Here is a 24047-nt window from a genome sequence, read left to right on the forward strand (position 1 = left end):
AAATCCACTTAAAAAAAATCCAAGTTAAAAAAGGCACAAGATCTTAACTTTATGACTTGCCTCTTCAGCTCGGTCAAGCCCAGCACATCCACTCATAAATTATGTGCCGGGGTCAAATCTGGGCATGGCTGAAGCAACGCGCCCCATACAGGATCATGTCAGGCTGGTGAAAACGAAACCTTGACATCTGAACTCTACTGTCTGTGTCAGGCTCCTTGGTGGAAATTGTGTGTGGGTTGTTTTTCCAAACCTCAAACTTAAAATGTCTTACTCAGCTCATCAGGGCCTTGACCCAAATGTGCTTATTATTTAAGGTACATGTTTTCTAAAATATAGAACATATAAAGATGAGCCTGTATAGAACATCTTCCCATGTGCGGATTACATGCTTCACATCACAAGCCTGGCTCCACTGAAACCCGACCTGCCTCCTTATGTATATACAAGATTGCTGCATTCCACAAAGCAGTCGTAATGGGTTAGTGACTGATGAGGGATCTAAATCTTGCTTACATGAGGCAGCCCAGCGGCCAGATAGCCACAGGTTAACCATGACAAACCAACACTTCCAGAGCTGAAGTTAACCTTGAATTTACTGTCTGCCAGACTGGGAAGTTTCCTCTGCTTTAGGTAACCGCAGTAGAGCGCGACGGCTCCCTACTTTCCATCTACGTGTCGGTTTAGACTGCACGTGAAACGTGCAGTCTGTTTTTACAGGCTGTCGTCTGAATCTGGTATGGTCCGCGGCCAAGAGCTGCTGAGAGTTCTTTCATAATCCTGAGTTTGCCTCGGTTCCAGTGCTTCTGTGCAGCCTCTGGTTTAGCTTTGTTCAGCATCCCCCTGAGACCACAGGATTCATATTAAAAGTCCTGTGAATGTGAGGCACTTATGGTGTGCAGTCGGGTTTGGCCGGTGCCGATATTCACTCTCTCATTTGAACATTTTCATGCCAAAAAGTATTCAGTGTTTCCCCCAGAATGTTATTCACAGCAGGGTGGAAAAGCCTTTGAAATTGCTATTACTACTACTACTAATAATAATAACACTAATTACTTTGATCAAATGTTGCATTAGAATCAATGCAGGTCAAGGGCTTCCCATTGACAACCAGTGTCGTATTGATCAATTCTACAATTAATATGTAATCAAACAAACTGCATCATATCCATCATATCAGAGGTGGATGACACTGACTGGCAGATATATGATTTTTAGTAAAAGGCCCCGTCTAACACTAGTGTGTAATACCTTTAACTAAAAGTAGTAAGTCAGTTTAAGCATTGGGTAACTTTCAAGTTGATCAAAAGTGACAGCAAGCCACAACTTCAGTAGAAATGTGTAATTGCATTTTCAGCTGGGTTAAGGGATTTTGGTGAGAAGTCAGCTTTCACAGCTTCCAGACCGCCAATTTACTCAGTCATTGCTCATTTTGAACAGAGCTGATATGTATCGCGGCCGTGTTTAAATTGCATTGGAGGAGATAGCAAACCTCGTCCTTTGGCAGCGGCTCAGAACATTAGCTCTGGATAGGTTCCAGTCTGCGGCGTTCCTTTCGTCAGGTCCCAAATGAAAAACAAATGCTGCCTGTCCCATTTTAATCCGTGCTTTATGTACACCTCACACATGTGATATAAGGACTAGAGAACATACCATTCTGTAAGTATGGCTCATTAAACACATCATATGGGCTCACTACTAAATGGAGAGGAAGAGATTAGCACCCCAGCAGGCCTGAACGAGCAGGATTATTAACCGCACTCTGTTACATCCCCGACAAAATCAAGTTCATATGTCAGACTGCGTCCTATCCAGCTGTCCACAAATCTTGCAATTTTGGTATTAACTTTACAATATACTATATTGTATTTCAATGAAAGAAGTGTAAAATTTATCCCAGACCAGGCACTCATGAAGGTTTTTACCTTAAAAAGCCTTTATTAAAATGAACATGATGAAGGCGAAAGGCGATACGCGTTGGTGTCTTTTAAAATGTTCTAGCCCATTTGAATAAAGGCTTTTTAAAGTTCAAACCTTCATGAGTGCCTGGTCTAGGATCAGTTTCCCATTTCTTTCATTGAAGTACCTTAGCCCTATCCATGAGCACCTAAGGTTTTTTGAATGTCCAAAGCGCTCCAGTTATCTTTCTTCTTCAAATACTATAATGTATACTATCAATACTGACTTTGTCCATGGTGTCAAGCTTGGCATTCTGGACATCAAATCCAACAATCTGAGTTCCAATCTCAGCAGAAGCTACAATTTATAAGATAAAACCCTCCTAGAGTAGCATTTCTCACCCAGGGTCAGTCCCCACAACGTTGAACTCCTACCTGCTCATCCATTGTAGGTCGCTCTGAAGTGTCAAGTTAAATGTCTAAAATGTAAAATGTAATGTAAATGGACTATTGAGAGAGTAGTACCAACATAATCCCATACAACTACTATATATTGCTGATTGATACAATACAGCAGTGATTCAACCTACAGCCACTTCATGAAAGCTTTTACATTTGCTGTTCGAAAACACCCGGCGTCTGGTAGATTTTTCCTGGGAAGATGCTCTAGTACACAAGAAGTGATGCATTTTCTTCTTCGAGTTTGTTTGGAATAAATAGAACTGGGTAGTTAGCATGAGCAGTGATAGCCACCATGGCTGAAGAAGAAAGAGGAAGAAAGAACAAAGAAGGGAGCACCACCTACAGAAACTCAAACTTCATCAACAGAAAATCCAAGGAAAAACTGTTTGATTGACAGCTGATCTCAAAAAGATCATCGCTTAGCACCAAAGATGTCACCTAAATAGAAAATAACGCAGAGATCTCGGATTACCGCTTTAACAATGTCCACCCAAAATGCTGTGCTAAAAACAATCTAGCAGCTTTCACCAATATCCCTGCCAAGATTTTAATAGCATCTATCAAAACAGATGACTCAATCATCTTTGTCTCTCAAGCATCTCCAGATTTCTACAGATGGAAGGCATCATTCCAAAAAGCAGTACCGGTATATCTGTTTTGGAGAACTATAGCTGCCTGAAATTCCTCAGTCTACATTTCAAAAACACAGATGGTTCTATACCTCAGATGACTCCTAACCCATAACGCTCTTTACTTTCGTGACAGCAATCATTTCGTAAGTCTCATCTTGGAAACTCTTGATACCCTCGATAATGAATGACCTTAAATCCATCCTGATCTCCTTTCCCTCTCCCTCCAGGATGTTTGCTCGCAGGAGAAAGCCCACATACTGGGACTTCTCCGTCAACTGCACCGGCAACGAGGCCCACTTGTCCGGCTGTAAACTGGGTCAGGCTATGTCGATGAAGTCCAACGGGACCTGTGGTGGAGGTATGCCTGTGGTGGTGAGCTGCGTTGCCGGCAGAGCCTTTTCCCCGACCCCCATGACCGGATTCAGGAAGGCCTTCCGACAAGAGGTAGGTCGACAGATACCCGGTACATTCAGAGCATGCACAATCCTCACAGTAAGTGCTGTCTGTACTAATGGTGTGGTAGACCCAGGAGGCGATCTTACCTTTAGGTAAGATCGCCTCCCACAAAAGACAAGAAAAGAACTAATGTAAACTAATTTTTAATCCATTTAAAAGAAATGTACTTTTTGAAAAACACCCCTCTTTTTGACTTTAAGCTCATTTTCCTTGCCAGTGATCAGTAGCTGAGAGAGAATAAAAAAAAAAAAAAAAAAAGCAAAGCTACCCATGTGGGGCGGAAAAAAACAAAAAAAAAAGTGCCCTTGTATACATATTTTGCTCAGCCCAACTTGAAGGTAATGTATAGAAAGGATGGAAGAAAAAGGGAAAGGGTAGGATTCAGGGGGCCCCATGCTTGCCTTTGCCCAGGGCCCCCAAATCACTAAGTCCGCCCCTGGGTATGAGCTCCAGTCGGTGATCATCACAAGGCAAACAACCACAAATATTACAAGAATCAATTCTATTTTCAGAAAAGCCTTATTTTATGCTTTTTTCCAATGTGTAAGTGTTCCATCATACTACATCCAGACCATTCTGAAGCCAAAATACTTACAGATGACTATTGTCACGTTGTTGTTTTCCACGATTGATTCTTTTTACCATCACTCAAAGAGGAAAGTGGAAAGTTTTTTACTCTACTACCTTCCAGCTGGCACTTTTCTGATTCCTACTCATACATGGAAAATAATTTAATATCCTGGCATTTTCAGTGCACTGATGTGAGAGCGAATTGAGAAATAATTGTCTCACTGAAGTATTTCTCTTCAGTATAATGAAGCAGCATACTCATCAGTAGGTAATACACCGTTTTTTAGACGGGCTGTCTCCTGTCATTTGCAGGAGAAACATTTCTGATTTCTGCTGAAGGGGTCAACAAACTGCAAATGGTAAACAAAGCTCACTCCTGTTCAGTTCAGTGACTTTAATCTGGAGGGTGGGTGATGAAATGTTTTGGTTAGACACATTAGCCAACAGTGACATTCAGTACTCAGCGCCACTTTGTGAACCGGGCAGCTGTAGACGCGTTGGATGTTTCTCATCAAAATGATTAATGGTCGTCTCAGGGTTTGTTGAGGAGGGACGTGATTGATGCAGATACAATGAAAATCTTGGGGGGAGGTGGGGAGGAGGGAGGGAGGAGGGGAGGGAGGGAGGAGGGGAGGGAGGGAGGGAGTGGGTGAACGCTGTTGAAAAACATATATCTCCAGAAAGCACGTTTTTCAGGCAAACTTTTCAGGCAAACTTGAAAGACAGTCAGCAAACATTCACCCTTCTCAAGTATCCTTGAGCAACACACTTAAGGTCCAAATTCACTAAGATTCCATTGTGAGGGCAATTTTTGCATTTTCTACACCTCACTTGCTTGAGCTATGTGCTCTACGAAATTTATGAAAATCAAGCTGTGGTGCAAACCAGCCCATAAAAAGAGCACTACACTGCAAATAACCCCACTTCATCACCAATTGCAAGCACAAATAGTTTCAGCTGTAAGACTAATCCACCAGGGCTGCACCCTTATGCCCTAAAGCACCTTTATAATTGGAGCGTTTTCTGGTCTGATCGGAGAATCTAGCATGGAAAGCCCTCTTGACTTGCTGGCCACGATGCCTGCATCTTGAAGCAATGATGGCAGCCATTCTGAATGGACAAACTCAGACGGACAAACTCTTGATTTGCACTACCTCACCTAGAAATAGCTATTATGTTGGCAAAATGATATGATTTACATACAGTTTATATATGCATGACCATGACACAAAGAGTCTTTATGTTTTTGACCAGTGCTGTTAGGCAGCTTTCCACTCATTGTGCATGGTTAGTGAATAGCATGATATTCTGATTTGGATATAGTCTTCTTTGCACAAATCTTTAGTGAATCTGGGCCTGAACCCTACCAGAGGTGCTGCTCTGTTGCTGACCTCCCTGGAGGTGAAAAGGGAAAAGCGAATTTCCCTACTGGAGTCAATAAAGTATGACATGAAGACAAGAATGCTTATTTTCTCACTGACACCCATGGAAGTTTTACAGTGGGTTTTTCACAGGTCCCAAGGGCCCAAGAAACTCACTCAGCCCATAAATGACCATGTAAACTTTCAATTCAAGGAAGAGAAACACCAGAAATGCAATTCCTAGTTTGTGGTTTTTCCCCCCCCTGTGACAGCACCACTAAGCTGACAGGAATTTGTCTATGTGTGACTCCATCCACATGTCCAGATATGAGGTATGAGCTTGCCTGCTCTCTGTCACGTTCCACAGCTTAGTGCTGGGCTGGGCGTGGCCGTCCTGACATCCCAAATCCTCTCAACACGTTCCCACAGAACTTCCAGTCAGTCTGATTCCAGGGAGTTTCATTCTGAAAGGAGATATTCACCATTAGGAAAAAAAAGCTGACATCTCCTCTATGATCAAATCATATGGAAACGAGAGCTGGCATAAGTACATAAAAAAAGTACATTTTTAGATTTAAAATCCATCACCTTACTCCTTTAACTGTAGTACACATTTCTAAACAGAACGCTAACATTCAGCATTAAGTGTTATGCACTACTGAGGGCTACACAGTGTAATCAGTATATTCACTGTAAGTTGGTTTAGGCTTTAATCATATATGAATAGTTCTATTTCAAAATGCCATTGTGGGGAAAAAATCATTACCTGGTGTGTGAAATATAGGTAATCCAGTCTGTTAAAGTGTTATAATTTTATCAAGTAAGGACTTCAATTACCTAAAGTCATTTTGGGTTTGTTTTTTTTGCAATCCATTATTTTGTAAGAGAATGTGTCACGTTTTTCAAATGATGAAGACCTTATTTTAGTACCAGTATTTGGCAGAGGCATACAGTAGTTGGAAAGACATATCCACAATCCCAAAGGCCACACATTAAGATGTCTGGACTGCACTTTGTGAATACAAATGGCAGTAAATCAGATTAGACTATGCCACCAATGTGTTTACTTGTAAAATTAAACACTTCCAATTTGTCTAAACAGTTAATGGGAGAACCACATAACTAGCACGTACGTAAACATGGAGCCACCCAGTCTGTTGCTTCACAAGCGTTTCTCCCACCGTCTCGGAGGGAGAAAAGTCCAACTTGAGGTTGCAAACCTTCAGCTGACTGTATTATTTTTGGAAGATTGGCCTCCTTGAACCAGAATGACCTAAATATGCGGTTTTTCTCCTTTAGTATTTGCCTAGTATTTGAGTTTCAGCCTCTACAAAAGATCTCTGTCTCCGCTTTTCCCCTCCAGCAACCGTTGGTCCGTCTTCGCGGTGGGGCCATCGTGGGCGAGGGCCGCGTGGAGGTGTTGAAGAACGGCGAGTGGGGCACCATATGTGACGACAACTGGAGCCTGCTGTCCGCCTCCGTGGTGTGTCGGGAGCTGGGCTTCGGTACCGCCAAGGAGGCCCTGTCTGGAGGTCGGCTCGGACAAGGTGCGCTATTTTTATATAGATTTTAATCTTTGTTTATCCAGGGAAAATCAACTGACTCTTTTCCAGCTCCACCCCTGCTTCACATTCACACCTGGGAGCTGCCCAGTACAGCCACAGTCTGCTGCTGTTGGACACTAAGTAGTTGGAGGGTTAAGTACCTTGCTCTAGGGCACCTCTAAAGTAGTTGCTGAGCATTACTCATTCACTTTCCCCACCCATATTTCCCCAGCCAATCCAGGGATTCAAACCAGTGACTTTACAGTCACAAGCCTGCTTCTCTAACCTCTCGGGCCACTGCCACTCCCCATTTATCCAGCATACAGTAAACATCAAGACTTCCATGAAAAAATGCTATATCCATTTTGAGAAGAAATAATTACCTTAAGTTTAACACTCTTCAATGAAGTGTTATAATATGGTCCAACAAAGTTACTATACTTTAAAAAGTACCATAATTACTTTTAATTTTGTGCTGTTTATCATTTTGAAAGACAGGTTGTTGTCTAATTTTGGAACAAAACCAGTCAGGTTTCATTCAAAACCTGCCACATCTTGTCCGGAGCATCTGGCACTGCCACATTTTAGTCTAGCATCCTCACAGGATTTTGATATCCACTAACAGAGAATACACTCAAGAGAAAGAAAAGGGTATGGAAAAAGAGTAAGAGTATATATTTGGACAGAAAAATCCAAAAGCCTGGACTGGCTAACCCAATACAGTAGATCTGAAAGTCTCCTCCCAGTGAGCTCAGAATTACAGACTTTGCTGTTGGAGGAACCATGGATATGCAGCGCCTGCATGGCATGGGATGAAAGCTTATGACTGTGTAGCAACAGTACATCTGCTTACCAAATGTTTAGGTATGAAAATATCCCAAACATTTCACAGGCAGTAATTCCATCCCTTCCTTTTACCCACAGTCCGACTGACCAGAGTAACATGAACTCACAGACCTGATGGAGAATGTGGTTTGGCTAAATGGAATAGGATCAGTTACATTGTGTAGGAAGGTGAATATGGGAATCCATTACAGCAAGCTGGTAGAAACTGTTATATTGATTTGGAAGTATATATGAAGATTGCTGTATATTCATTTTGGAAACAAAGTTATTACCTGAAGTTCGTGATTCAGTGTCTCTAAAATATAGACGATCCAGTCTGTTAAACAGCTGGCATTTTGACAACCAAAAAGTACCACACTGCAAAAAAAATTGCATCTTAACAAGTCAATCAAGTATTGAGTCTTAAAATTATTTCTCTTGAAATAAGTGAAAACATTCTGCAGATGGGTGCTCATGTGTGTGTGTCATTGTCTTTATACCAGTGGAGTGATACTGCCTTATTCTGCCTCAAAATATTGACTCTTGTTTCTAGAAAATTCCTGAACCAAGTGAAACTGCATAGGAAACAAATGCAATTATCTCGACCTCAATGGCAGAATTTCTCACTTGTTTTAAGAACAACTGAAAGTTAGATTTGCGCTAGTTACATGCTTGCTAGCTGTGAGGGTCTAGGCAAATGAAAATATAACAGTGAAAAAAGAAATCAAATCAGCAATAATTGCTCACTACTACAACTTAACAACTAACGTTACTGCTACCATACGCTTAGTTAGGTACTTACTTATTTTCAACAAAGAAGCCCAAGAAATAATGATAGGGTTGGGATGACCTTATTTGTACAACTTTTACCTGATCATTGTAACTGTAATTGTGATTTGATGGAAAATTCAATAAAAAGAACTTTGAAGAAGAAGAAGCCCAACAAACAACCTAATGTAAAATGACACAACTTACCTTATCAGGAAACCAGGAAATTTGGAATGAATCCTCTACTAGCTAGCCAAACACTTCCACCAGCAATTTGAATTGTAGAGAAATGTGAAATGGAAAAAGCAAAACTAGCGTTGGCAACTTACGGTCCATCAGCTGGCCTATAAAGGTCACTACCACAGGCATTTCAGACATGGCAGTTCAACAAGGACCTAATGAAAATGCTACAGTCACATCAGACACATCAGCACATGGAGATGCTGGCCATTCTGGCTAGCATAAAGTAAGATTTTAAGACTAAATATGTGAATAAATGGCTTGATAAGACTGAAGTTTTTAAAAAGTAACACAGTTGGTTTTACTCTTGCGCTGTCCATCATTTTGTAAGAGTAGGTGTCACTTTTTGGAACAAAATTCTTGACACGTGGACGGCCAAGCCTTTGCCTCCAGGGGAGTCAGGACCAGCTCAGAGGAAGACCCCCCTCTTTTATTGACAAGGTTTTTCCTAATGGTGGCCTTCATTCCTAGCAGTCCCGCTTTATGGTCTCGACAGAGGAGTTTCCTCCCAGACAGCTACCAGCAGTGTTATATCACTGGCTGCCATGGAGATTTTTTTTTTTTTTTTACAGTAGGCAAAGCAGGTTTGGAGGTTTGGACACCCCCAACCCCCCCACCCTAAATGTGTCACTGACCTACTTCAAACGACAGACTCAGCAGAAACCTTGTAACTGGCTTATAAAAGGTTGTAAGGCCCTAGCTCACCTGTTATCAGGATATACTGTGGAAAATAGAATGTTTTCCTCTAATTAGGTGTGTGCTGTGTACCCCCATAACCGGCAGAAATAATTCCACACTGGTTTTTCTGGATAGGAACTCTTCAGAATCCTTTTCACATCCCCAACCAGGGACTTAGATATAGTACATTCCAGTATAATGGCACATTGGACATGGAAACAGTTGAGACGGAGGGAATGCTAGTGACTCCCTTTTGGAAAAATCATCATTTGATTCTCCCTCATGATTTCCTGTGAACAGCTCTCTGTTACTCTGTGTTCTGGAAGAAAAAAGTCAGATGGAAAAATAATAATAGAGCACTTTTCAAAACAGGTACAAAGCACTTTACAACAGAGTAAAAAAAAATTAAACAGCAGAGAAAAACATCAGCTAAAGGAATGAAAGCCAGGTAAGAAAACTAAACCATAACAGAGAGGGGTAAACAATGAATAAAAGTCATTGCAGATAAAGATGTCTAAATAGCTCAGAGCAGAGATAAATACACATGAATTAGCATTTACTCCTTCAACTCCTGTTTGATCAGCCGTTGGCATCATTCTGTACTTCAACATGAATATTTTGCTAAATTTACATTGCGCAGTTTTCTCTCACAGTTGCTTTCACTTCTCGGTTTCACTCTGAAGCCCAAAAAAGGCAGTCCTTTTCAACAAAACGTCTTCTTGCATCTGTGTTTTCAAGGTATGGGCCCAGTGCATATGAATGAGGTGGAGTGCTCCGGATTTGAGAAGTCCATCACAGAGTGTTTCTTCAACAAGGAGTCTGTTGGTTGCAGCCATGAGGAGGACGCAGCCGTCAGGTGTAACGTCCCCGCTATGGGCTTCCAGGAGCGAGTGAGTGGAAAACTTAAAACACTGCAACATGTTCACAAAGAAATACAATCTTTTCCCTCCTGCACATTCTTTCTATGTTATCTACATCTGTAAATAGAATATATTTGATAGGGTGAATAGTTTTTTTACAATACATGTCCGCATTTTGCACATCATGTATATAAGCTATAAACTTACATATTTGTTTTGTTCATATTCCCATATTCTGCCCCATTTGTATTGCATATATCTTGATACATTTTGTAATTTTTCACTGATTTCATACTTGTTTTAGTAGATTTCCATATTGCACATATTTTCTTCGTCTCAGTATGTTCGACTGCTGTTATTTTGCACATCCTCATAATGCTGCAACTCACATTCTTTTTTTTCATTCATACTTTCCCGCTTCAATTATCCTTGAAACATTGGACTTGTATGTTTAATACACCCCATTTGCTATATTCTTATATATATTCTTATATATTCTTATATATGCTGCTTTGCTGTATCCTACTCCCATTTGCTGTGACCCAATTTCCCCACAAGGATCATTTAAGTTGTATCCTATATTATCCTAAATATCATCTGAATAAGATGCATGTTAAAGTCCATGTCTCTGTTGTGTTCATGTGCACATAGCTGCGTCTGAGTGGGGGCCGTAACCCCTACGAGGGCCGCGTGGAGGTGCTGGCGGAGAGAAATGGCTCTCTGGTGTGGGGGACAGTGTGCAGCGACGGCTGGGGGACCATGGAGGCCATGGTGGTCTGCAGACAACTGGGCCTGGGCTTCGCCAGCAACGCCTTCCAGGTATAAGACAACCCACTCCTGCTCGACAAGGGACAGCCATTTATATTCATATTTTAGGCAGGGGAGGACTTAGGGATTTGGAGGCCCGAGGCAAAGGCAAACATGGGGCCCCCTGAGTCCCAACATTCACTCTTTTCAATCCATCCTTTCTATACATTACCTTCAAGTTGGGGCTGAGCTTGGAGGCAGTGGTAATATTGCTAGCAGCAACACTAGCAACAGTTGATTCTTTGATGAAAAAAGTTAACAAACCTTCTATTTTCCTCTGTTTTGTTTTTCTGCGCCACTTGGGTAGCTTTACTTCATTATATTGTGCTAGAAAGACTGACTGAGTAGAAGGGGTGGCCATGACTCAAGACAGAAATAGCCAAATTTTTATTGATTTAAAAATATGTTAGTCTATTCTTGTCTTTTGGGGGGGGCCCTGTGGCTGCTGGGGGTCACCCACCTTTGCCTAATGGTAAGACCGTAGGCATTTAGCTGATGCTGTTTTCCAGAGTGACTTTAAATGAGTGCAACAGCAGAATAAGCTTCAATGTCGCCAAAAATTACAAGCAACCAAAATTCAGGAGATCAGGGCCTTAGCGGCCTTACAATATTCCTGTGACAACAGAACGATCATATAACAACAAGTGCTGGGACCAGTCATAACTTAAGAGCGAAGGAGAGAGATAGAATGGATTGGTTTTGAGTTTGAGATGATTTTTCAAACTACAACGGAACAAGGAGAGTTGCTGTTCTGACTGGACCGGGAAGGTCATTCCACCATTGGGCAGCCAGGAGGGAGAAGACGGCGAAGCGAGAGCCATCCCACACCCTGACCCGTACCCAGGAGGTCACCGGTTCGATGCCGACATCAGCCAACCCCGTCAAAACGCCCTTGAGCAAGCCACGGAAACCCTACCTCCTCTAAGTTCCTAATTACGCTGCGTGTGGCGTGAAGATTGAAACTCTGTAAAAAGTAATCCCGCCACATCCATTTCTTAATTTCATAGAGTCCTCTCCTGCTTTGATCCGGCAAGGTCTATCATCGCATTCATGTGGATTCAGCGAGGATTAAGTTCAGAGCTACCCGCTAAGTGGCTTCTCCCTTCTCCTCTCTTTCTCATTCTTTGATGTCAGCTGGAATTAGTTCCATCTTTATTCTCGGCCGAGTTCACCTTTTGAATCGCGGGATAACGAGAATGCGTTTCCCTCGGGTGTCCATATGCAAATGCTCATATGAAACTTCTGTCTCGCTGCCATCCAGTCATGATTGGCACATTGGTCAGTTGATGTCTCTACCAGCTGATGATGTAACAGAACCTGAAGCACCAACCCAAGGGAGGGATATCATGGAGCTCTCCTGGGGCCGTCAACAGATTGGGATGGAATGAATGAGGCATTTCCAAAGCTATGCATCAAGACTGCTCGTCTCCTATGGGTGTAAATTACTATCGATGTCAATTAGTTCCCTGCTTTAATTAGCAGCCAGTGCGCTGGGATCTTTGGTGCGGGTTATGGTCTCCACCAAGGGGACAGAGGGCATGTTTCTAGGTCCCTTTATGTTTTATTGACACACCACCAACGTCACATAGCCTGCAGCGCTGCGCTGAGTCAAAAGCAGACTCAGAACTTTTTTTTGTTTTGCCTTTAAGTCGTGTTTGGCTGCTTGGATACCAAATACTGCACAGTAACTTGAGGTCAGGAAACCATGTGAGATCCCTTGAAAAATTACCATCCAGGCTATCATAGCATCTTATTATTTGAAATGAAAAACTGCCTACAGTCATTGATTGTTAGTTGTCACTGATGAGCAAGTAATGAATGAAACATTGATTTTACTCTGTAAGCCTACTTAGAACATAAGTTCAGTTTCAGTATATTTGTTGTTTTGCATCTCTGACATATTTTGTTGTGATCCATAGGCAGATATCCATAGATCTATGCATGTGGATTTGATGCTGCTGTTGTTAGGAGGCTAGAAAATCTTCTTAAACTCCTCAGCCAGCAGTCTTGAATCTTTTTTATCTTTGAAAGTGAATCAGAATTACTTTACTTGCCAAGTACAATGAATGCACAGAAATCTGTCTCGGCGGCATTGGTGCAGATACTTATTGGCAACTTCTTTAGTAACACAAAGCACACTGACACGTGGTAATAATAAAGAAAAGAGCACTTGTTGTGCACCTTCCATTTGTTCCATTTCTTTACCTTGGAGCACATTGCCTTTCTCAAGTAATAGATGTCAGGTTTCTGACCATTTGGCACTGCTGCCTTGTGTTTCTACATGTGTGTAGTTGCTAGGAGTGACAAACACCCATCTGGTGTGAAGGACTGTTACCTCAGTTAACTGTTTACACCTGTAACACATTAAGATAAAGGGCCCCTCTCCTCCAACAGGGAAGAATTGGGCGTTTCAAGCAGCGTTTACAGTGCAGTGTGATAACAGTAATAGCAGGGTCCCTGCACACTAACGGCTTTCGAAAGTGTTTGCAGAGCCGCGGAATGAAGACTCAAGCTTTATGAGTGGAAATTGTAAAATAATGATTTTTGGATGATTATAGGATGTCAAGTTTAGCTCAAGGCAGGGAAGAGAAGTGCTGTCTATTATAATGAAAGTGCCTTTTAATTATGAAATGAATCAGCATGAAACTTGGCATTTATTATGATAAAACATTGTCTGCCAGGCTCATTTCTTTACTCAGCGGTTCCATTATACATTAATATTTTAGGGACACAGGAAAATTTGTTACTGCTGTTGTGTGGGCAGTGTTGTTTTGATCCTTGCAGCCCAGCCCTTGCTGTTGGTTGCTTGTTATGCTGGCCGTTTAGGAATTGAAGTTTATTCTAAGGTTGCACTCCCTGTAGAAGTAAATAGCTTTGACAACGTATCCAATCGCCTGTTTGACACGGCTGGTCCAAATATGGGATTTTCAACACCACATCCTCACATATTTGTCACATCTACAGTGTTGTAAATGGACAGGGTGCACCCTCTAGTGGCCGGTATGGGAAATCGCCTTTCTCTACAACAATTCATGGTATTCCTTTGAAAGTGCCCACATTGTTTTCCTCCAAAAAGGTGCCAAATGGCTGCAATGTATCAGTAAAATATTCATTGGGAGCAGGGTGGGAAAATACCATCAGCTAAATGCTTGAAGGTTTCTGCTGAGGCTGCAAAGTTTGTCTTCACTTCCAGCCAGTTTTTGCAGGTAATCCGTCATCATTTGGAGATCGTATTGTATTCGGAAAATGTACTTGTGGTATTGGTGGATTGTGGAATGTACCAACCACTGTGGCTGGTGGACAAAAAAAACAAGTTTCCTGCCACACACTGTAGGGCTCGAACAATATGGGTTTTTGAAAGCTGATACCGATACTGATGATAATAATTTTTGGATTAAAGCGACCGATAGCTGCTTTTTGTACATTCAATATCTTTAAATTTAACCATTTTCATGCCCAAACATGAAAAAAAAATGCAATGATTCAGTGTTTTCTCCAGAATTTTATTCTTATCAGGGTAAGAAAAGTCTCTGAAACAGCATTTAGACTCTCCATTGAAACCAAGGATAATATTAATACTAATGCTAATAAAACATATTCATTCATACTACAAGTTAAGAGCTTCCCATAGACAACCAGTGGAGTATTGGTGAATTATACCATAATTATGTACTTAAACAAAATGCATCATTTCCATCATGGAGGTGGATGACACTGACTGGACCATATGTAATTTTTAGTGAAAGGCCAGTGTCAGCCTGGTCTATCAGCAAACTGATATATGGATCTAAACCTAAGGACAACGTCTGTAAAGCATGTGTCATGTTTTCTCAACAGGAGACGTGGTATTGGCCTGGGGAGGTGAGTGCAGACGCTGTGGTGATGAGCGGGGTTCGCTGCTCCGGTACCGAGATGTCGCTGTCCCACTGCCTGCACCATGGAGCCCACCTCACCTGCGCTAAAGGAGGGGGGCGCAATGCTGCCGGAGTGTCCTGTTCAGAGAGTAAGACGCCAAAACTCATATTGTTCAAGTTGCACTAGGCAACGCTGCATGTTGGCAGTGAGAGATAACTTTGAAAAATTTGAACAATACCCAGAAATGATGTAAGGCCACTCTGTGATGCTTTATACCAAAGATACCAAAGAGACGAGAGAGGGAAAAGATCTAACGTTGGTGAGTCCAGCTTTCTCTGGACGGAGCGCTGCTCACTGCTGTTTAGGAGACAGTCTGGATTTCACTCTGAAGTTTCAATTCATCACTTCATGTGGCTGGAGAAGATTTCCCACCAGTGTTCATAACCAACAATAAAATTTCATTTCAAATCTATCTAAATTGGTGGGGATAAAAACATTGCAATTTGATGATCCCATAGGATTGCATTTTCCTTGATGTTGAGCAATCAGAACTCAAAACTCCCAACACAGAAAAGTACAATTCCCCATTAAAGATTTAGCACCTTTCCCTGCATCATAACAGGACTCTGCAGTTTTAAAATGAACCTGCAGATTTACTTTGGCATGCTCTGAAGCTATCTTGCCAAGTATAATACATGTGCAGGAATTTGTCTTGGTGGCATTGTTGCAAATATGAACAGCTTATAGTATCAGAGCATAGTGACACTTGCTATGTAAAGAAAAGAGCACTTGTTGTGTACCTTCCATTTGTTTCATTTCTTTACCTTGGAACAAGTTGCCTTTACCAAATGATAGATGGCAGGTTTCTGACAATTTGGCACTGCTGCCTTGTGATTCTGTGTGTGTGTAGTTGCTAGGAGTGACAAACTATTACCTCTGTTAACTGTTTACACCTGTACAACATTAAAATAAAGGGCTGCTGTCCTCCCACGGGGAAGAATTGGGCTTTTCAAACACTGTTTACAGTGCAGCATGATAAGCAGTTCCATTTCAGACAGCACCCTTTCCTGAATGCAGATTGTTGTTTTAGTTCTACAAACATTTCTCTGAGGCCGAGCTGCTGTGGAGACAGAAATAATCTCATTGGTTCAGTTAAATCTCAGTGGGTGGAGCCAAAATTTCACTGTTGTCAACTTGGCAACTTTTTTGCTTGGTTTAGCAACTTTTCAGACCCACTTGGCGACTTCATTTCTAAAAAAGCAACTACTGAAAAACCTAGCAACTTTTTCCAACCATTGTGTTGACATGTCAGGAGCTTTGAATTATAAGGTTAAGACTTTTTTTTTTAATCTTTGAAAGTTACTTTAGGTTTGAGTGGTGTTGAGAGGGTTAAATACTCAATAAGACAGTTGTGCCAGCTGGTATGTCAAATCTTTGATGCTCAATATGCTGAGTACTTACATGCAAATTGGATATATGCTGTAGCATCTATATATCCATATGCAAATTAGCATACAAAGTCATCTGGCCACTTTAATAGGTGCTTTCCTTGGAAGCAAATTGGCAACAGTGACTAATGTTAGACTGAAGGCAAGGGGTAAGAGATGTGGTAGCTAATAGCCTTGTGCTCTTGCTACTAACTGAAAAAATTCACTTTGTAATACTAAGTTATCTAGGCTAGCTAGTTAGCCTAGCTGACCTTCCAAGTTCAGACCAGCCATACTAGCCTACAGCTATCTAGGTTAGCTAGTTAGCTAGCCTGCTGACCTTCCATGATTATCAATGCCATGGTCATGAATTAACGAACAAAAGAAGTCATTGCCATTTATATTTTTATTTATACTTTGGCCTGAGTTCCTAGTTTGCCAGTTAGCTAACTTAACTGTGGTTCTATGGCTCCGCCCATTAAGTTTTAATTCAACCAATAAAATTACTTCTGCCTCCAGAGGAGCTCTGCCTCTGAGAAATGTTGAACTAAAACTCCAGCCTCCTTCCTGAATCATACCAGGGCTCTGCATGCTGTTTTAAAATTAAAGCTGCTCATTTATTTTGGCATGCTCCAAAGCTGCCTTGCCAACGTGAGAACCATGTCCCCATATTTCTAAATTTGTCTCCATCTCCACCTCCCTGGTTTCTGCCTGGCCCTCCAGCGGCTCCTGACCTGGTGCTGAACCCTCAGGCGGTGGAGCAGACCACCTACATGGAGGACAGGCCCATGTTCATGCTGCAGTGCGCCTATGAGGAGAACTGTCTGTCCACCACCTCCAGCCAAGCCCCGGCCAACTCCTACCGCCGCCTGCTGCGCTTCTCCTCCCAGATCCACAACAACGGCCAGTCCGACTTCCGCCCCAAAGCTGGCCGCCACTCTTGGGTGTGGCATGACTGTCACAGGTCGGTGCCACAGTTTACAAGGCCTCATTTATATGTCCTTAGGTTTTATCCCAGATTTCATCATGTGACCATTCCAAAGAATCTAAGCCCCCGTAGTCTCTCTATAAGATTTTATACGTTTCATTTTTATACGCACTGTGTTATTTGGTAATTCACCACATAAAAACAGATATCATTTGGAAAAAACAGCTCAAATGAGACCTGATTCGAGGAAAAAAGATGATTCAACCCCCGTGATGACTTGTTTCTGGAGACACATTTCCATTCCATACGTTCTGCCGCTGCCCTGTAATCAACCGTGTGCTGTACGCTAAAGCTAGAGCTGAAAAAAGTCCCGGATTTTTGTGGTTGGTGCGTCGGTTGGAGGAGCAGCGCACCGTTGGCAGCTTCACATGATGGCCGGCTCTCCACACATCAAACCTCTGGCACCTCATCCTGATTGGCAGAAGCTGACAGGGTGTACTCAGAAAATCAAACCATCTCCAGGAATGTTGTGGGATTTACACATAGCAGTGCAAAAACAATTTGCGGTCAAAATCTTTGTTGGACTTTTGAGAATGTCTGCTGCATTTCAACAGAGGCTATAGCTGCACATGTATTTCTGTGCTTTAATTCTAGGTTTGTAAACTTAATGTACTTTCCTGTCTGTCTTGCAGGCATTATCATAGCATGGAGGTGTTCACCCACTATGACCTGTTCAGCCTCAACGGCACCAAGGTGGCAGAAGGACACAAAGCAAGTTTCTGCCTGGAGGACTCCGAGTGCGATGAGGGTGAGGGCCCATATCTAGCATTCCTTCTTTAGTTTCAAGAAAATGTAATGCTAAATACCCTGTATCTTCCCAAAGTCTGCTTTTCAGGAATTTGGAAAAAAAAAACAGTCTGATTTTCACATGGACGTGAACACGATCATGCACTTTTAACATTTTAAACGGTTCTGAAGGGGTTTCATGGGCCATATAGGTCATGTACGCCTTCACTGTCTCATCTTATTTTCCGTTTCGTGGTGTGTTTTTTTTTTGCAGGTATTGAGAAGAAATACGAATGTGCCAACTTTGGAGAGCAGGGCATCACTGTGGGCTGCTGGGATACCTACAGGCACGACATCGACTGCCAGTGGATCGATATCACTGACATCAAACCTGGGGATTATATTTTCCAGGTGACCTTTCCCTCGCCGTGTTGTTCGTCCTTCTGTAACTGAAGAGTATTTGAAAATCTGTCCATGAAATATAACTTATTAGTTGTATTGAGGCTTTTTCTTACAAAACGGTGACATTTTTGAACATGCAACCATCTATACTTGTCTTTTATCATTCATTTCTGTCTTATTGTTGGATAGTTTGATATGTATTCCTCTCTCTATATTGGCTATATGTTGATGAGTAATCCTCAGTGTCTTCTCTCTCACAGGTTATTATTAATCCCAACTATGAAGTGCCAGAGTCGGACTACACCAATAACATCATGAAATGCAGATGTCGATACGACGGCCATCGCGTATGGATGTACAGCTGCCATAATGGTAAGTCTCAGGAATATTTGTTACATCTATTGCCGCTGTACCTTTTACTGTTTGTTCCCTCTATTGTCGGCAATCTAGGAATTGAAGCTTCTTCTACTGTTGCACTCGTTGCAAGTTGCTCTAAAATGTCAATTTAAAATGTAAAGATAACAGCTTACCTTTGACAGAATTGCACAGAATTCTACATCTCATTAATAAGTCATATGTATATGAATTTAGTTTGATAGCACTTTCTATGACTATAGATCATTATAAGGGCACTGTTTATGACCAAGACTGTAAGAACACATATGGTTACTGATGCATTTTATCAACCCACTCATAAAACATTATAGATATAACTTGAAATGAATTATAAGTACAAGTGTCTTATGAATGTTTATGACAACCTCTGATAAATGACTAGTTATAAACATTCATGAGACGCTTGTACTTATAATTCATTTCAAGTTATATCTATAATGTTTTATGAGTGGGTTGATAAAATGCATCAGTAACCATTCATCATCAAGAATTCATTATAAGTTAAATCTATAAATGTTTTTTGAGAGCTCATATAAGGCATCAGTAAGCATTACGTGTTGGTCATAAGGCTTTATGAGTGCATTATAAATCCTTATTACACGGCTTTGTTGAAAACTCAATTCTGATTGGCCAGTGAACGCATTCTGAGGTCTTTTATTTCTGACAATAAATCATATCACTTACTTTAGCTTGATTACTGATTATTGATTATTGAGCTTATTGATTTCAAAGTAATTTTAAATCAATATTTTCTGTCAAATGATTAATATCTTTGGTAAGTAGCCACATTTGTACATTATCCCTTACTTGTGAGTGCCATAATGTTATAATGCACTATAGATATGGTAGTCTTAGAAAGTGTTATCATCTTCAGTTGTGTCCTGCCATTATGGGCTTATGGATAAAACCCAGGACTCACATCAACAGACGTCAAACTAGGACAAAGCGCGGATGTGGTCCGAATGTTCTTTCAAGTCTCTAACTCTCCCCCCGCTCCCGCTCTCCTAGGCGGCTCATTAAGCACTGAATCGGAGCAGACTTTCCCCGGCCTCCTCAACAACCAGGTGACCCACAGGTAAAGGCCAACGAGAGGAGAGGAGCCGGACCGGTCGCCCCCCCGCGGAGAGACTCATCTGTCTCCGCTACGCACCTCCATCTGTGGTGGATTTCCACTGCCGGCCTCGCCCGGCGTCAAGCCCCCCTTTTTTATGTTTCCCCCCATTCAACGAGGCAGCAGCCCCCCTCCCTCCACCTCCCTTTCCCCCAGCAGAAAGTGTATTTGATGTATCGACGTATCATCACGAGCCCCCCCTCCCCTCCCCTCCCCTCCCCTCCCCCTCCCAAACAGAGGCAGCTACAGCCTTACTAACCCCACCCGCCTCCCTGGTTCAGATTAAGAGAACAGCGAAGCTGCCTGTGTCCCCCTCTGACTTCTAGACCTGTTTTTTTATTTGGAGTAAGTGATGAAATAAAACACCCGCTGGGAAACGGCAGGTATATTTCAGCAGGTACGGTGTCAGCGGAGGAATGTCATCACGAGTGTGTCTTCTTTTGAAGTGCACAACTCTGCTGCAGTTTTTTTTTTTTTTTTTTAATAAGAAGACTCTTTGTTCCAAGCTCGCCCTGGAGAGTTCGGATGTCTGCGGATTGCCTGAGGATTGCAAAGCATTGTGTACACAAAGGCGATGGTCCGCGTGTGGAAATAATTGGACGCACCCCCCAGCCGTATTCTTCCACATGCGTTCGTTTCAATAGTTCTCATAAGTGCCTTTTACATCCAGAGGTCCAGATTCACCGAGGTTGCGTCTGAGCATTTTTTTCTGCATCTTATTCACAAAGTCATTTATGCAAATCAAGTGGTGGCACAGACAAGCCCTCGTAAACAGCCCCCTTCATCACCAAATTGCTTTCGCTGTAAGGTTAATCCACCCAGGCTGAAACTTTACCCTAAAGCTCCCTGCGGTGCGTTCAAGTCCCTTCGTAATTCGGAGCGTTCTCTGAGCTGCTCTGCTCTAGGAACCACGTGGGAAAGAGCAAATTCTTCTTTACGTCGCCTTATATGTGCTACAGTCATTTGGGTTGAGAGTTAGTGAATAATAATGAGATTTACATATCATTTACATATGCATGACCGTGACAGGCATAAATAAGCTTTATGTTTTTTGACCAGGCGCTGTTCGGCAGCTTTTCCACTCACTGAGCACTGTTAGTGAATGATATTCGGATTTGGTCAATAGCTTATTCAAGATGAGCGAAGATCAATATTGAACTACCAGATATCGCCTTATTGTTCTGATACGTTCACACGTGTTTCCTATTTATGACGTGTAGCATGTTTTGCTTTAGAAGCTGATATGTGACCTCATTTTGCTTTTCTCCTCCCCAGCTAAACGCCTTTAGCAAATGCCCACATTCTTAGCTAGTACATGACATGTGTACCATCACTAGTCTTCCACTTTGTAGGTAACAGTACAGTATTTTTTGTTATTTTTGGCATCTCCCATGAAACTAGTCCCTGATAATCTCCCATGAAACTAGTCCCTGATAATCTCCCATGAAACTAGTCCCTGATAATCTCCCATGAAACTAGTCCCTGATAATCTCCCATGAAACTAGTCCCTCGTGTCTAAATGCTTTGAAATGAGACTGTGACCAAATGGCAGAGCTTAGAGCATCACTCGACACCTATGCTGACCCTAGGACAGTTCAGTCTAAATATATATATATATATATATATATATATATATATATATATATATATATACATATATATTAATGAAAATTCACTACTGTTTTCCAGTCTTCATGTTCATTAACACTCACTGGACTGTCCTGCACCATGGGAATAACATAATAACACCGTTGTGGCACAGATACGATCTTCTCATCGCTGAGAAAGCACATGGAATATGATTCCTGCCTGTTTAGACAGCCACATATTGTTGTTTTAAGCTAAATTTCCTCCTTTCTCACCATTTCCAACGAACCAACACATTAGTAACTTATTGTCGTAACAGTCAGGGATTTTAGAATTTTATTCCTTTTTTGTTTTATTATTTACTTTTGTACAATAATATGTGTGAATCCTGTTTTATTGTACTTTTTATAATGGTGCTACCAAACTGATCCTCTGTTTTCTGAGGGTGCAGTACGTGTTGATCAGCTGAACGGCTACGTTATGTATACTAACAGTATACTTGAATCGAGTGTAAGAAGACGATGTGCTTTGTGTGTTAACTATAATAAAGGTCTGAGTTATGAAGCAACCACATCTTTGCTGTTGGATGGACTTCATAATTTTTTATATATATATATTCGTATGTATCTGAGGATGGATTTCTCTGTGCATGTGTGCTTATTTTCAGCATCGCCCACATTCTGTCTCCAGGTTTTGACCCACATTTTCCCAGTCGGTCCAAATGGGATTCGAAGTAGAGTTCAACCAAAATGGGTTTTTGAAAGCTGATGCCAATGACAATAGCTGATATTTTGCGCTTATATTCAGTATCTTTGAATTTTACCATTTTCATGCCAAAAATTACAAGTATTCAGTGTTTCCACCAGAATTGTATCCACGGTTAAAAAAAATAAAAAAAAACCCTCTGAAATAGCATTCAGACCATCATGGGACACTAAAACTCTCATCAACTCTCATCAAACACTGAAACCCAGACTAATGAAATGACTTTAGGGTTAGCAGTTCACAATTAAGACAAAAATGTTGAACACTTAAGTGAATAAATGCACTGAATGATGCACAGAAAATCAAATTTCATTTTAATAGAGTTGTTTTTCTGTAGCTGTGGTCAGAGAGGAACCTCCATCATATCAGAGGTGGATGACACTGATTGGCTGATATTAGTATTTAATAAAAGGCCAACATCAATAAACTGATATATAACCCATTTAGAGACTGCTGGAAGGGGAAAAAAATAGTAGGAGGTGGGTCTGCTGTGCTTCCAGTTATCTATCAGAGGTTGTCACACACACACACACACACACACACACACACACATACAGTACAGTATATAGTATCTGCAACTGGATCCTGAAATGGTATAGGATTGCCCTCCTGTGGCCAGAAACACACATTACAGTGTTTTTTCCTCTAAAAAAAAACCCTGCAGAAGAAGAAGTGGGTTACAATTAACTGTTCGCTTTGACTTGAAAGCCTTCCTTGACCAAAACAATGGGAGCGGTATTTCACCATACCAACAGATCTTCCCTTTCACCATCTGCCGCAGATCTCCTTTCAAAGCCCCGCTGGCAGAGAGGAGGGATGTTTACAGTAAAGTCCAATTATAGATTTTTTTTACGCCGGAGTACATCCAATAGACCATAAAGCCGATGAATTACAGTTGTCATAAGTACAGTAATTTAGAACTGAGGCACTAAGCTACTCCAAATCTTTGTGCGGTCTTTAAATTATGGCTGTTTCTCTGTGGGAGAAGACTAGCTGTGGATGTTGGAGCGGAGCCAGACATTCTCCTGTTTGGGCAATCTGTTGTGCTGCAGTGTAAACTGAGCTGAATTACACAGTAGGAGGACCCATAAGGTGATTCTCCCCGACGCCGCCGTTTCCGAGAAAGCCGCGAAGCCCGTCAGGTTCAGACAGATGTACAGCGTCTCCCGCGAAGGCCGCATTTACACAGCAGCACCAGATCGGATTTTTAACCCTTAGTGGCACAAATCTGATCTCCTCGCAGCTATGTAAACACGGAGAAACCGCATGTAATCTGTGTAAATGCAGCCAGAGAGGCATATTTGCTGTTTTTTCATGTCATGGATCCACAATTAAATACACATTAGGCCACAGACAGCCATTTGAATTTCTCCCTGCTACTCTCACCTGAGAGGATTTGTTATGATTTTGTACAGAATTACAGAAAAAAAACGTGATTAAAATTAGGATTTGACCTGTATAGGTTTTGAAGACCAATACCGATTCTGGCATTCTTGGATTGAAGCTGCTGGAAATTTTGTGCCGTTATTCAAAATCTTGACCATTTGACCATTTTCATGCAAAAAAAAAAAAAAAAAAAAAAATCCCCAAATTTATAAAGGACTCCTTATAGGATTTTATTCTTGTCAGGGTGGAAAAACCTCTGAAACTGCATTTAGACCATCATGGGACACTAAAACTCTCTATTCAAAC

The 24047-nt window shown here is 41.6% G+C and overlaps 1 protein-coding gene across 3 annotated transcripts in view; it reads left to right on the forward strand.

Annotated features, from left to right (window-relative positions):
- The window catches only part of loxl2b (lysyl oxidase-like 2b), a 36116-nt gene extending 15925 nt beyond the window's left edge, over positions 1–20191 (forward strand). Inside the window, exons 5-14 of one of the 3 annotated variants that reach the window (XM_071911516.2) lie at positions 3217–3433; positions 6740–6923; positions 10170–10321; positions 10943–11110; positions 14936–15101; positions 17104–17344; positions 18001–18116; positions 18369–18505; positions 18757–18868; positions 19901–20191. In XM_071911516.2, the coding sequence (XP_071767617.1) occupies positions 3217–3433; positions 6740–6923; positions 10170–10321; positions 10943–11110; positions 14936–15101; positions 17104–17344; positions 18001–18116; positions 18369–18505; positions 18757–18868; positions 19901–19971 (1564 nt within the window). In that variant the 3' untranslated portion in view covers positions 19972–20191. Of the gene's footprint in view, positions 1–3216; positions 3434–6739; positions 6924–10169; positions 10322–10942; positions 11111–14935; positions 15102–17103; positions 17345–18000; positions 18117–18368; positions 18506–18756; positions 18869–19900 lie in introns of those variants that run through there. The other 2 variants (XR_011785098.2, XM_071911517.2) reach the window with 2 other exon arrangements.
- The last annotated feature ends 3856 nt before the right edge of the window (positions 20192–24047 follow it).

This window comes from Centroberyx gerrardi, chromosome 8 (assembly GCF_048128805.1).
Source record: "Centroberyx gerrardi isolate f3 chromosome 8, fCenGer3.hap1.cur.20231027, whole genome shotgun sequence".
NCBI lineage: Eukaryota > Metazoa > Chordata > Actinopteri > Beryciformes > Berycidae > Centroberyx > Centroberyx gerrardi.